The 12,491-nt window shown below is 41.5% G+C and overlaps 1 protein-coding gene across 12 annotated transcripts in view; it reads right to left on the minus strand.

Moving 5' to 3' along the window:
- Positions 1–478: 478 nt before the first annotated feature.
- Positions 479–12,491, minus strand: part of LOC118233913 (laminin subunit alpha-3-like) — an 83,625-nt gene continuing 71,612 nt past the window's right edge. For 10 of the 12 annotated variants that reach the window (XM_035430019.1, XM_035430015.1, XM_035430018.1 and 7 more), the window contains 16 exons: positions 12,266–12,410; positions 12,053–12,160; positions 11,789–11,934; positions 11,325–11,442; positions 10,908–11,048; positions 10,536–10,666; positions 10,105–10,239; positions 9,497–9,629; positions 5,408–5,535; positions 4,858–5,038; positions 3,640–3,795; positions 3,242–3,404; positions 2,773–2,903; positions 2,411–2,504; positions 1,620–1,739; positions 479–1,082 (listed from right to left, as the gene is read on the minus strand). In XM_035430019.1, coding sequence (XP_035285910.1) covers positions 940–1,082; positions 1,620–1,739; positions 2,411–2,504; positions 2,773–2,903; positions 3,242–3,404; positions 3,640–3,795; positions 4,858–5,038; positions 5,408–5,535; positions 9,497–9,629; positions 10,105–10,239; positions 10,536–10,666; positions 10,908–11,048; positions 11,325–11,442; positions 11,789–11,934; positions 12,053–12,160; positions 12,266–12,410 — 2,173 coding nt within the window. In that variant the 3' untranslated portion in view covers positions 479–939. Of the gene's footprint in view, positions 1,083–1,619; positions 1,740–2,410; positions 2,505–2,772; positions 2,904–3,241; positions 3,405–3,639; positions 3,796–4,857; positions 5,039–5,407; positions 5,536–7,920; positions 9,063–9,496; positions 9,630–10,104; positions 10,240–10,535; positions 10,667–10,907; positions 11,049–11,324; positions 11,443–11,788; positions 11,935–12,052; positions 12,161–12,265; positions 12,411–12,491 lie in introns of those variants that run through there. The other 2 variants (XM_035430027.1, XM_035430026.1) reach the window with 2 other exon arrangements.

A 12,491-nucleotide genomic window follows, 5' to 3' on the forward strand; every position in this document is an offset into this window, starting at 1 on the left:
TTCACCCCATGCCGGTAACATCCTACCTGAGAAGACCCTGCAGTACCGTATTCATCTCTGCATGTAGAAAACAGAGCTGGGGGAGACCATGAAGAAACATAAATAAATCAGTGACGAGTGGCTTTTGCCAGCAGGTGTTCACTACCTCAAAATACTTCAGCCAGAAATAGAACAGATAAATACACTACATTTCCAAAAGTATGTAGAAACCCCTTCTAATTAGTGGTTTAGGCTATTCCAGCCACACCCATTGCTAACAGGTGCATAAAGTGTGACAGATGTTTTATAGTACCAGACAAAATTGATGAACTTCAGACCAGTCAAATTGTCAACTAGGAAATTGCTGTCTCTACTTTGCAAGCATCGCCTGCTAAAACCAACACTGCTACACCTTTTTTTATATTCCACATAAGCACACACACAGAGGCACAGGACAGGGGTGCAGAATCCCCAATAAGAATGAAGCAAGCGGACATGCTAAGAGAAAAAAAAAAGATTTATTCATCATTTTGACAGTATTTACATGAGCTGGTATTTAATGATATTAAACAAAGTGCACATAGTTTGCTCCACAGACCCCAATGAATCACTACACACAAAAAAGTCATCTGTCCTCTCATATGAGAGGGGTTTGATCCACACATTGATCGAGTGAGAAAAAACAGATAAAAATAAAACATGACATAAAAATACATCTTCATACAAAAACACAGAATATATCCACCGTGAGGGTAAGAGGAAAGGGTACATCAATTCATTTAAAAATAAATAAAAAAATAGAAATGTCTAAATCAATTTTCTGACAGTTCTTTACATTGCAACGTCGATACAACAAAGATACGCATTGTAATTGGAGTAACAGTTAAATTTAACAAGCACCCGGTATATTTTTGACTGATTGCACATAGTGGCGAGTCTTCCCTTGGCGGTAACGTCTTTTCAGCTGGAGGGACACTCTCTGAGGTTCACAGGCCCAAACACTCGTGCGATTTTGTCAAAGGAAACTGTGTTTCCGTTGATCTGCACGTTCTGCAGGCAGCCAACGAAAGACGTCTTTGGGAGTTGTGTAGACCATGTGGAATCTGTGGGGGAGGGGACATTTGTAATATTTAAGAGACATGATGACTACCATGCATATCGAGCATGGTTTCATCCACAATGAGAAAACTAGGTCTAGAACTAGATTTTGGCCTGGATTCAATCAATATGCGTCCTTAACAAAGGTTAAGGACAAAGCTAAATTTAGACTGAACTCAAGCCTTCCTTGTGGAAGAACAGTGCCATATTCCTCCAGCAGGATTCCAGAATTCCAAGCCATACTGGCCACACAAAGTGGCCCAAACCCTATTAACCCATGGTTCCCAACCCCATTCCTGGACAACTACCATACTGTAGGTTTTCATCCCAACCTTAGTTTGGCACACCTGATTCTACTAATTAGCAGCTCAACAAGATCTCTAACTGTTGAATGCCGTATGCTTTGTTAGGAAGACCTACAGGATGGTAGATCTCCAGGATAAAGACAATATACAAAGTACTTTACTGGTGGATGCATTTGATACCTGTATTGCTTTAAAATCCCAATAATGTCCTGTTATCAGGTGTGAAAGGTGTCTCACCTGGAATGCCGCCCACATAAAGTGGGTCTCTGGTCCTGGTGGAGACAGAGGAGGAAGGCCCCACTGTGTACCGGCCCTCAGTGTCCACGTCCAGCTGGATTACATTGTTCCTCTTGATAACTGAGAGAATAAAGAAGGCTTAAGCCCGACCACCGCTCTACTGTCATGCAAAAACTCAATGACTGTCGACATTGCTGAACTGAGGTATTTCATAAAGAAACTGCCAGTCTGTAATTTCATAAACACTCCACAAGCCTGTATTCAGTTCAGTCAATATTTGTTCTTGACATTGACCCTCACGCATGATTAATATGTAAATGTTACATTTGTCTTCACTAGCGCAGTTGGCAAAGCTCAGAAATAAATTATATAACTTTCCAAACTGTTTTATGAAAGAAAAATGTATAACATTTATTAATGAGGCAACGTTAAGGACAAGATACTGATTGAATCTAAGCCATAGTTTATTTGCTGCCAACTTTCCCAGGCTAAGCTAAGTATCTGTCTTCTCAATAATTTGCACACCTGTCTTTCCCCCAAAACAGGCCTTTAGATTTTAGACTCAGACAGACTCACAGAAAACCAGTGTCTGCATGTATGTATGTGTGTGTATGCGTGGGCGAGATGTGTGTGTGTGCCTGTTTGTTTTTGTGTGTGTGTGTGTGTGTGTGTGTGTGTATATGTGTGTATGCATGCATGTGTGTGTGCATGTGTGTGTGTGTGTGTGTGTGTATATGTGTATGCATGCATGTGTGTGTGTGCTTGTGAATGCATGTACGTATTTGTGTTACCTGCCACTCGGTGGAACATGCTGTTACACAGCATCTTCTGTGGAGTCACAGAGACGTTGAATTCACCTGCCCCGTTGTTCACTTGGACAACCACCTGAAAGAACACACTTACAGTCCAGCTCTGCTCATTCAGATTTAGTTCTGGTCAGTGTTGTGGCTTTTGAGATTTGACTCGTGATTCAACTGGAGGCCACTGTAAATAGTTATGTCAGAAGTCCTTAAACGTGTGAAACAATCCTAATCTAAGAGGAAGAGCGTTCAGACAGTTTCAAAGGAAGAGTATTTAAACTTTCACAAGACAACATGAAAACGAGACACCTGGAGACATAAAAAGATATGGTGAGAAAAATCTGTGAGCTCACCTCCCCTCTCCTCAGGAACAGACTCAGGTGGTGTCCTCCCTTGCCCCCAACATGGAAAATGACTCCTGTTAGGGTTCTGGGCCGAACCTCGAACACCAGCTCAAAGCTCACTCCCACCACAAAGTTGTCCTCTGCAAACCAAAAAATTCATGATCACAAATATTTCTCTGAGCCTCTTATGACTTAGATCAGGAGAAGCCAACCCTGGTCTTGGAAAGCTGCAGGGTCTGCTGGTTTTTGTTTTCCCCTTAAATACGACACACACTTTAGAACCAGGAAACCAGATCAGGTGACTTAACTGTGTGATCAACTGTTTTAATTAATTGACTAAGTGGCAAATAACAACAAAACCAGCTCTACATGACCAGGGTTGTCCACCCCTAAATTAGATAATGTATATTCTGCTTAAAATAATTCACTGAGTTCCTAAGTTAACTAATCGGAGAGATGAAAAGATGAGTTATGTCACCTATGACAGCATATCCATTCCCTGAAAAATAGGCTCCGCCCACAGTGTGCCCATCAAAACAGGGTGCCGCCCCGTAATTGGCTGTGGGCTCTGCCATTGGCTGGCTGTTCATCTTGAAATTGCGAACACATCCGATTATGCTTTCCCTGGGGAGGTCCTTCCACTGAAAGAAACACGACAAGAATGACTATACAGCACTTATTGTCGTTATGTCATATACAGTCAACTTACAAATCAAGCATCCTAAGGAAATGCTTGGCTGCAGCGTGTGAGTGTGCATTTGAGTTTTGTGCAGGTTTAAGTAGATACCCCTGCTAGTCTGTCTGAAGAGTCACTTTTGTGCCTAAGAAGAAAATGGCTGCAGACGTGTGTGCGAGTTGAAGCAGGCACGCGGTTACCTGTTGTTCCATGCGCACGGACGCCGGTACGCTGCCCAGGTAGACAGGTGACTGCAGGTCCAGAGAGACTCCCTCGTCAGGGGACAGCTGGCCATTGTGGGCACGGAGCCCGTCCACCACCAGGCGAAACTTGCGCCTCTCCCAGCTGAACATCACCTGCGAAGGAAACGAGCACTAGCATTGCACACCTGTAACAAAGGAACACCACGGAAAGACTCGCCTGAACAATAACTCCTTCATCATTTATATACACACATATCAGTGGATCATTTATGGTCCCCAAATATCTACAGACCATAATGCTGCAGGCAGGGAGCATTAAAAAAACTATGAGGCCTTACACAGAGCCAAATATAAATGCGTGTCATAATCAATGCTTATTGATTAACTAAATAAAGAAAGATTTTGTTACCCTTCAACCACAGTATTTACCGAGTGTATTCATCACAACACTCTCAGTTACAGTTTACCTGAAATGAACCTGAATATGCTTCCTCTAAGCACAGATTGTGCATGCACAGTAAGGCACTCAGTTTTAATTCAACTCTAACAGAGACCACATGAGGCCATTCAATTGACTCAATCAGAATTTAACAATCATCATTTTACGGTCTTATATGAAAGGATTACTTACATTTGACATTTAAAATGAGATTGCACCCAGACACACGTACACAAATATAAAATGTATATGAACTAAATGTTCATTAAACATCACATTTAAGCGAGTACTGATTAATATTCAAGTTTATTGACTGTGTTGTTCATCGTGAACCCATAACCTAGGAGGTTGGGCTGGTTCCTCCCAAGGTTTCATCCTATACACCACCTTTTTCCTTGCCACTGTTTCCCACTAGGCTTATCTTCATGGAGGCTTTAAGCTGTGGTATGCTGTGATAAATGTGTATTGTGCTAAATTATTTCTAAATTTATATTGTGTTACGCTTGTGCAAGTGTGTTTTAAATGTTTTATACATTGTGATAAATATTTTGTAAATGTACTGTGATAAATGTTTTGTAAACGTATATGTTGTTAAATGTTTTGTAAATGCGTATGTTGTTGAATGTTTTGTAAATGTGAATGTTGTTAAATGTTTTGTAAACCTGTATGTTGTTAAATGTTTTATAAATGTGTATTGTGTTAAGTGTTTTGTAAAATGCCTTTTGATTTGAGTCTTCAGGACTGATTTGTGAAGCGTGTAGCTGCTTGAGTCTTACCGTATGCCACTTGCCATCGCTGTACTTCTCCCTGTTGAAGATGTGCTGTTTTCTCCCGATGGACAGCCGGATGCGGCCTTTGGACATGTACAGGACCAGATGGGAGCTGTCCTGACTGCCGGCCACGTAGAGTAGTAGGCCGTCTGCCGACTCTGTCCTCACATCCAGAGAGAAGTGAGGCCTGGAACACAAAAGCACACAGGTGTTCGTATGGTCTGTCGCTTCTCACCTGCTATCCCAGCGCGATAATATGTGCAGCTTAGCATAGCAGCCCACTTCTATTCAGGAGTCTGTGAAAAGCTTATATTCACACCCACGGAAGCAGTAGTTCAGGATAAATATATTTCACAAGGTTAACATAGCTACACCTGTGTCTCCATTTTTACCTGCAGCTTTTTTCTGGTCACCCTTCTTGTATCTGAACTGCCTTTCCACATTTCTGGACCAGAGACAGCATCCGTAGATAAAATTCACTTTGTAGTTCATGAAGAGGTTAGAGGTGTGATGTCATCAACATGCGATGGGAGAGTGCGACGCGGGGAGGACTAACCTGCTGCGCAGAGCCTGTGGGGTGATGTTGTAGGTCAGAGAGCTGAAAGGTCCTCCGAGCCGGTAACTGTGTTTTACCATAGACGGCAGGCTGCACACAGAGAGGCTGTCATCACGCACCTCTTCCTCCTGTTCAACACAGAGAACACATCTCTCAGTACATTCAGCACCAAAAAACCAAAAACCAGGAAGAACTCCGCCCATGCACCCCTGTTCTTTGGAGGAGACATAAAACTGAGCCACTGAGTCGCAGTAATCAGGAAAGATCCCACGGCCCTTTTCAAAGGGAGACACTAGCATCCTGGCCACATTCCCACAAAACTGGCTCTCAGTATCTGGCCACATAATCATCCACTACATCTGATTGGCTGTTTGCATGCCATTCCTAATTTGATTCCACAGATCATCACTGTCAAAGGAAATGGGGTTTGCAGTTAACACATGTGGTTAAATACAGATTTAACCACATATATTCTTCCTTTTTTAATCCTGTCAGAACAAGACTTTCCATTTTAGTGGCCTCTAGATGTAGGTGACAGCATTTGCTAAATGTGTGACTAAGTTAATTTTGGACAAAGTGAGAATGTGGTAACAAGGTTTTGGCAACATAGTTGTCATGCAGACAGTCTGCACGGCGCCAACTCTGACCCTGAACTCTGGGTACAGACTGACCTTATCTCAGACAGACTGGAGATTTGCCTCAGTGATATTCTGCACCTATGTGCTCTGAGGAAGGTGTTAACAAAACCTGTGAACACTACATCTGACACAACAGCAGATGGCGTGACTTCTCTGAACAAGTACAATTTGTGATGTATTTGTTTGTGATTTTTAAAAGTTGTACGCATGCTTTTAAATATATTAAAGATTACAATACAGTGCTGCAAACTGATACACTGTAACTAAAAGCCTCAATGTTTATCAGTTTGAAGACAACAGTATTTTTCGATGTTGTTTTGTGTGGCTTTTCAACGAGAGATTACAATCTACCTTTTTAATAGATCGCCTTATACTATTCAATACCACACCGGACCAGGAGCAAAGCCTTTTGACTTGTTTACGAAGGGTGTTCAGTAATCATCGCCACTCACTGCACTCTGGGGGCTGTGAGTGGAAGGAATTCTGGGAAAACTCATCAGCCGAAGAGAGGCAAGTCTGGTCATGTCAGAAAGTCCCATAAGTCAAAGAGGAACATGATGTGAAGGGGTAGGGCAGAGTTTAGATTTGCTACTGCATTCTCACAAATTCGATTCACATTCAGTTACAAAGCTTGTAGAAAACATCCTGTTACATGAGTTCTGATACACTTTAACCTCCAGCTAAAAACAGTATCTTTACAGCAAATGCATAAATATCTGTTTATCAGTATCTGACCAAGCCACTGCCCTGCGAAATGGAGGTCCTGGGTTGCTATTTTCCTTCAGTTTCTTCAGTAATAGCCCTTTCATTTTCCTCATCCCAAAAATAAAGCACAGCACAATTTTCTTTCTTCTTAACATGGGAATTCTGTTGTTTGTGAATTTATGACAACCTCCTTAACTGATGCTAGCATTGATTGTGTTGGAACAGCACGGTGCAGCGGTGTCTACAGTGTGTTTGCCTTTTAACCAGTGAACAACACACCTCTCATTTTAAGGCTATTACCCTAATCATATAATTCAGATTATATGACAACAGGGTAATTTTTTCACTGGGTGGATAGGAGCGCCATCATCTGGTTTCCAAACTCCATGTTTTTTTCATGTTCCAAACTCCACATCTTTTCACAGCAAATGGCTTTGTACAACACAGCAATGGTGAGCAAAAAATAAGAGCTTACTTGAATACACAATACGTGGAGACACATGGATATAATCCCACCTTGTTCAATAAATGTTAATTCAATGTTATTTTCTATATCAAGCCATTGCAGACTTGTGAGACATTACACTAAAGCACTTTTTTATTTGTGGGATCTCCATCACTGAAGAATTATTCCATGTAAGAGACAAATGGTAAATGTCCACATCCCTGGTCCTGAAGAGACCGTTCTCTTAATTCCGTTAATCAATTAGGTTTGAGTTAACAATGAAACCAGGACCAGCACTGGGGACCCATGACATAATTCAGGCTGATGCTGCATATTACACTGATTTCACAGCTTTTTGCAGCATACTTAAGGGACATTATGGGATGGAATTTCCTATTTTTTCCCCTTGCAGTGAGGTTAGTGGTATAGGTATGATTGGTGTGGTTACACATTAGACACAAGACTGAGAGAATCATTCAGGTAAATCATGCATGTTACTTTGCAAACATGACTTAACTTAGCCACCGCATGCTCGGGCAGCAGACTGTAATTGTGTTTTGATATTTTGCACTAAGCAACCTTCCGATTCTGTACATTTTCATATATACATGCACAAGTTCTGTTGGGTTTTTGACGCTTGTGAGTACATTGGGCTTCTATACAGGTGGATATTTGCATTTCTCACAAGGTATCTATAAAGGAAAATTCTGCAAAGTCCCTTCAAGTAATTTTGTAGTGTACTTTATTATTTAAAGGCGATTTTTGGTATTTGTCCTTACAAGTTTGGAAATGCAGCACACCATGCACATAAACAGGCACATAAGCATCCATTGTGAGTATGAAGCTGAACACAACAACATCTGATTATATTTTATGTGAAATGGCAGCGGTGTTTCAACTGGATCTACGCTGTTCAAAGCAATGTGCTGTAGGCAGATGTGATTATGTGCTCTAGTTAGCTTTCTTCTGAAAAGTCTATTTTTATAGCTGGGAAAACCCTAATGGCAGTGCACTGTTGCTCTAAAGAAATATAAACAATGACGAAAATGAAACATGAAAAATGCTAAATGTAAATCTGCAAGTTAAATGGGCGAGATTGAAGGTTGCGTGGTTATGGACATGATCAGAAGGTGAGTAAATGTTGCCATGTTCCTGAACAAGTGAGTATACAACTGGAAGAATGGATAACCTGCATTTACAAGCACTGGATAAGGAGGCCAGCAAATACATGATGTAATGGGAAAAAGTTATATACATATAATTTGTGTAACGGGCCAATGGTTAAACGAAGCACAAAAATGATCGCATCTTTTCCATTGTATCTGCTGTTTAGATGACAGCATTCATTCTCTTAATTTATGAAAAGCAGTTATGGGAAATGTAAAATGAAAAGATATCCCTACAGAGCTGCGCCTGTTGCCAAGGGTGGGGCTCTCAAAGTATTGTATTAGAATATTTGTTCATTGGCTGCATGTTCTACTGTTTATTTCAATGGAGAATACACAGAAGGCCTTTTGAATACTGAATACTGACTTTTGTGTTGGTTGATTAAGTCCACGGTCTGAAAGATGGCATGGTTATAACATGGAGCCTGCTCTTTTTATTTATGTCAGAAGTCAATGCTTGCAAAATACAATTTTTTGCTGATATGGCTTTTCATTGTTTTTTGAAAGCAGTCACAACCTGCAAACAATACAACAGCAACCAACACTTATAAAACAACAACAATACTTTTACATGGGGAAATGCTTATAAATACATAAATAGTAATCGCATTCAAGTGAAATGTGTTTTTTAAATATTGATTTTTAAAAATGATGAATGTCCACTTTTCAGGGTACTGATAATCCTTTTCTCCTCTTCAACCCTGAAAGGAGAGCAGCACACAACCATCAAATTTACATCACAACTACAGTCAAGCCAACACCAATGACCAGGTGGACAGGCTCCAGAAAGATTTGCAGTCTTATCACAAACTCATGTCAATGTCAAACATTTGTCTCCAACTGGAAAAGCTCTGAGAAGATCATTAATGTCATTTTATGTCAGAGCCTAAGTCTGACATCACTGAAAATGTCCACATATCTACAATATAATGCAATATATTCAATTTCTATAAATGTAAGCAGAGACAAAAAAATGTGTATTCTATTCAGTCAGTTTAAACAAAGAGAAATGTTGGACAAGACTGGTTCATGAGTGCATGAGCCACAATCCTGCAATATGCAGCACCAGGTCTTTTTAGACTGATCTGATTGGTCACCCCCACTGATTGGGTTGCCAGGCAGAAGTGACACCCACCATCCTGGAGAAGCTGCGGTTGCGTTTGTCCACCATCAGCAGGGGGGGTCGGTCTGAGCTGCAGACGTCGAGCAGGATCTCCCCGCTGGTGCTGAACTCACTCAGGTCCTCCGGCTTATACAACACATCGGGTCTGAGACAAAGACAAACAGGAAACAAAGATGGTCACAACCCTTATTCCTGCACCCAACCCTTATTCCTGCACCTCTATGGGTATATAGTACACTACATGTACCATATAACCATACAAGTTATATCAAAAGTGTAAAGACAACAAAGTGATATGACATTCTGTTTTCAAAAAAATCTAATGTATGTAAAAAAAATGACCCTGGACAGGTGAACACACAAAAAGGATCCTCTGGAACTTTTGAAAATACATATGTATAAACATTGTGTCTGTCTATCCAAGGCACCAGATTTGGGTGTTTATTTCAGTAGCAACAGGTAGGGGAAATTTGGTATTAAGCCCTGTGAAGGGGCCTTTTGCCCAAACCGGACATTATAAATTAAAAGTGGCAGTGTGGTTGTGTGTCTAACTGCTGGACACATAGAGGTATTGTAAGAACATTTTCTAAACACAGGAAGGGGATGCTGAAGAGTCTGACCTCCTCATGTAAAGGTTGGCAAGGCAGCCCTTGAAGGTGTCTTTCCCCAGGAAGACGTTGTTTCCCTCAGCAGCTATAGAAGACGAAGAACTCTGCTGTTGTCCCTCGTCCTGTTCATCGATCAAAAACTCAAACCTGAGAAGTGATGACAAGAAGAGAGGTTAAGCCTTATTAGGTTTTTAAAAAATTTATTTTCAAAATTCTATGTAGGTGTTCTAGAACTCCATTGCTTTCAATTACCAGAAGTGAATGTTACACCACCATTAGAATGTTCAGTTAAGAACATTCTAATCACATATATGTCATCTTACATGTTAAAGGGTTAATAGAGTGCCCATGGTAATTTGTCATTGCTAAGAAATGCATCCATTGCCTTAGTTCAATGTTCAAGAAATAAACAGTGAAATTAATTTATATTTTGTTTCTCCTACCTTTGCCCAATTCTGGCTGCCGTCAAATAGTGCCATTTACCATCTTTGTATGTTTTATTTGACTTCCAGACTTTGTCATTGAATTTGAATAACACAAAGCCATTATCCATGGCTAGCTCTATCCCATTGCCCTGTTGGAGAAAAACACATGAGTCAGAGGGTTCAATTCAAAGCAGTTGCATTGTGTGTGGTTCGAATGGTTCACTTAAAATATTTGGGTCAACTATTCGTCTGATCACGTTGATCTGAATAAAGACACTGGCACATGTTTTAATAATCCGACCATACTGTAAAATGTCACGTCCTAATGCCCTGGGGAGGGGAAGACACGTTTGTCAAAGACAGGCCCTGACTCACTGGACGGAGGCTTACCGCTTGGCTGTTGGTGAGAAGCAGGCCGTTGCTCTCCGTGCTCTTGAAGCCCAGGGAGACAGTCACATCGCTGCTCAGTTCGAACTTCCCTGGGGGAGCAGAAAGGGAGCTTCCCAGGCTGAACTCAGCTTTACGAGAGGCCTGGGGTTAAAGTTCAAAGACAGAGACGATTATTGTAAATGCTGCAGTGATCTGCTGTAGAATTACAGTTGCCGTACTGCTGCATACAGGTTTACTGATGGGAGAGTGATGACAATATCCTAACTGATATACATTCACCAGTGAGATGACAATGATGTGAATATACCTTTTATAACTAAAATACTGCTCAGTACTGTAACTTCTGCCTGAATTTTTTGGCAAAAGAGGTTTTGAATGACTGAAATGTGCAGAAGGTTCCGGAACATTAAGACTTACCAGGTAGTCCTTCGGGCATCCTTTGCTCATGCCCACCCTCTCCAGAAGGTTGGCGTGGCTGCCACCCATCTTGATGTTCCTCACGCATCCCTTCATTGGCGGGGTGGTGATGCTGTCCCTGAGTAAGCACACAGTCATTGCACTCAGACATTGCAAATCACCTCCATCACTCGCAGAGGAAGTCAGCTCCGTAACATTCATAATACCATGCAACAAGTAGTGGAGGAATTAACTGTGTTCAGTCAGTAAGTCCAGGGGTCAGAAAGCAAAAGTCCGGCCATGTGTTTCTTCCACTCATGAACTCAGTCAGCTGATTTCACCAATTAGTTCCACCTCCTGGCTAATTAGCAAATCCAGGTGATTGGAACAAAATACTGGGAAGGACTTTTACTTTCTGAATATGGATTCTGCAACTCTGAATGTAGGCACTACATAGCAATTCCTCCGTGCACTAAAAGAGCTACCTTTCTCTCAACATTGGCGGTAAGCCTCCAAGGTAATAGCTGTCGTATTGTCCTTGAGTGTAACTGGCCGTTAAGGCCGTCTTGCTTCCCAGACGAACCAGGAAAGAGGTTTTGCGTAAGATCACCTGAATCTCCTCTTGCTTCTCCTGCAGGGGCACACAAGAACAAAGAAAAGCACTTGACTGGCTGCAGCTGATGTGAACTGTAGAGGGCGCTGTTGAACGAGCGGTGCTTAGAGATTATGTCATCAAAGAGCTCTCTTACCAGAGGAAATAGCTTCTCGGTGCTCTTGGCCTTTTCCAAAACTTTGTCGCCCTCTCTTCCTCGGAATACAACATAACCTCCTTCCACGGCGAAGGTGTAAAAGGAGTCCTGAATAAAAGGTAAATAAAGCAGCTCAGAGGAATGCATTACAGCGCTATTTATGATAGATGGCATTTGTGCACACACGTAATAAAACCTTTCTGTGAGACCTACCTCATTTCCAATGTACAGAAGGAGCGCATTCTCTGATCGGGTATAAACAGACTGTGAAAGGACTAGCACGTTTGAGGATTTGTCAATCGCTATTTTGGCATAGCCGGTGCCTTCAAAGTACAAGTCGACTTCTGAGGGTATGTATCTAAGGGAATGGAGAAAAGCACGGTCAACTGACTACATCAACAAGCAACCCCAAATGGTTTTCATGGCTTTTTATAGGTAT

This window comes from Anguilla anguilla, chromosome 8 (assembly GCF_013347855.1).
Source record: "Anguilla anguilla isolate fAngAng1 chromosome 8, fAngAng1.pri, whole genome shotgun sequence".
NCBI lineage: Eukaryota > Metazoa > Chordata > Actinopteri > Anguilliformes > Anguillidae > Anguilla > Anguilla anguilla.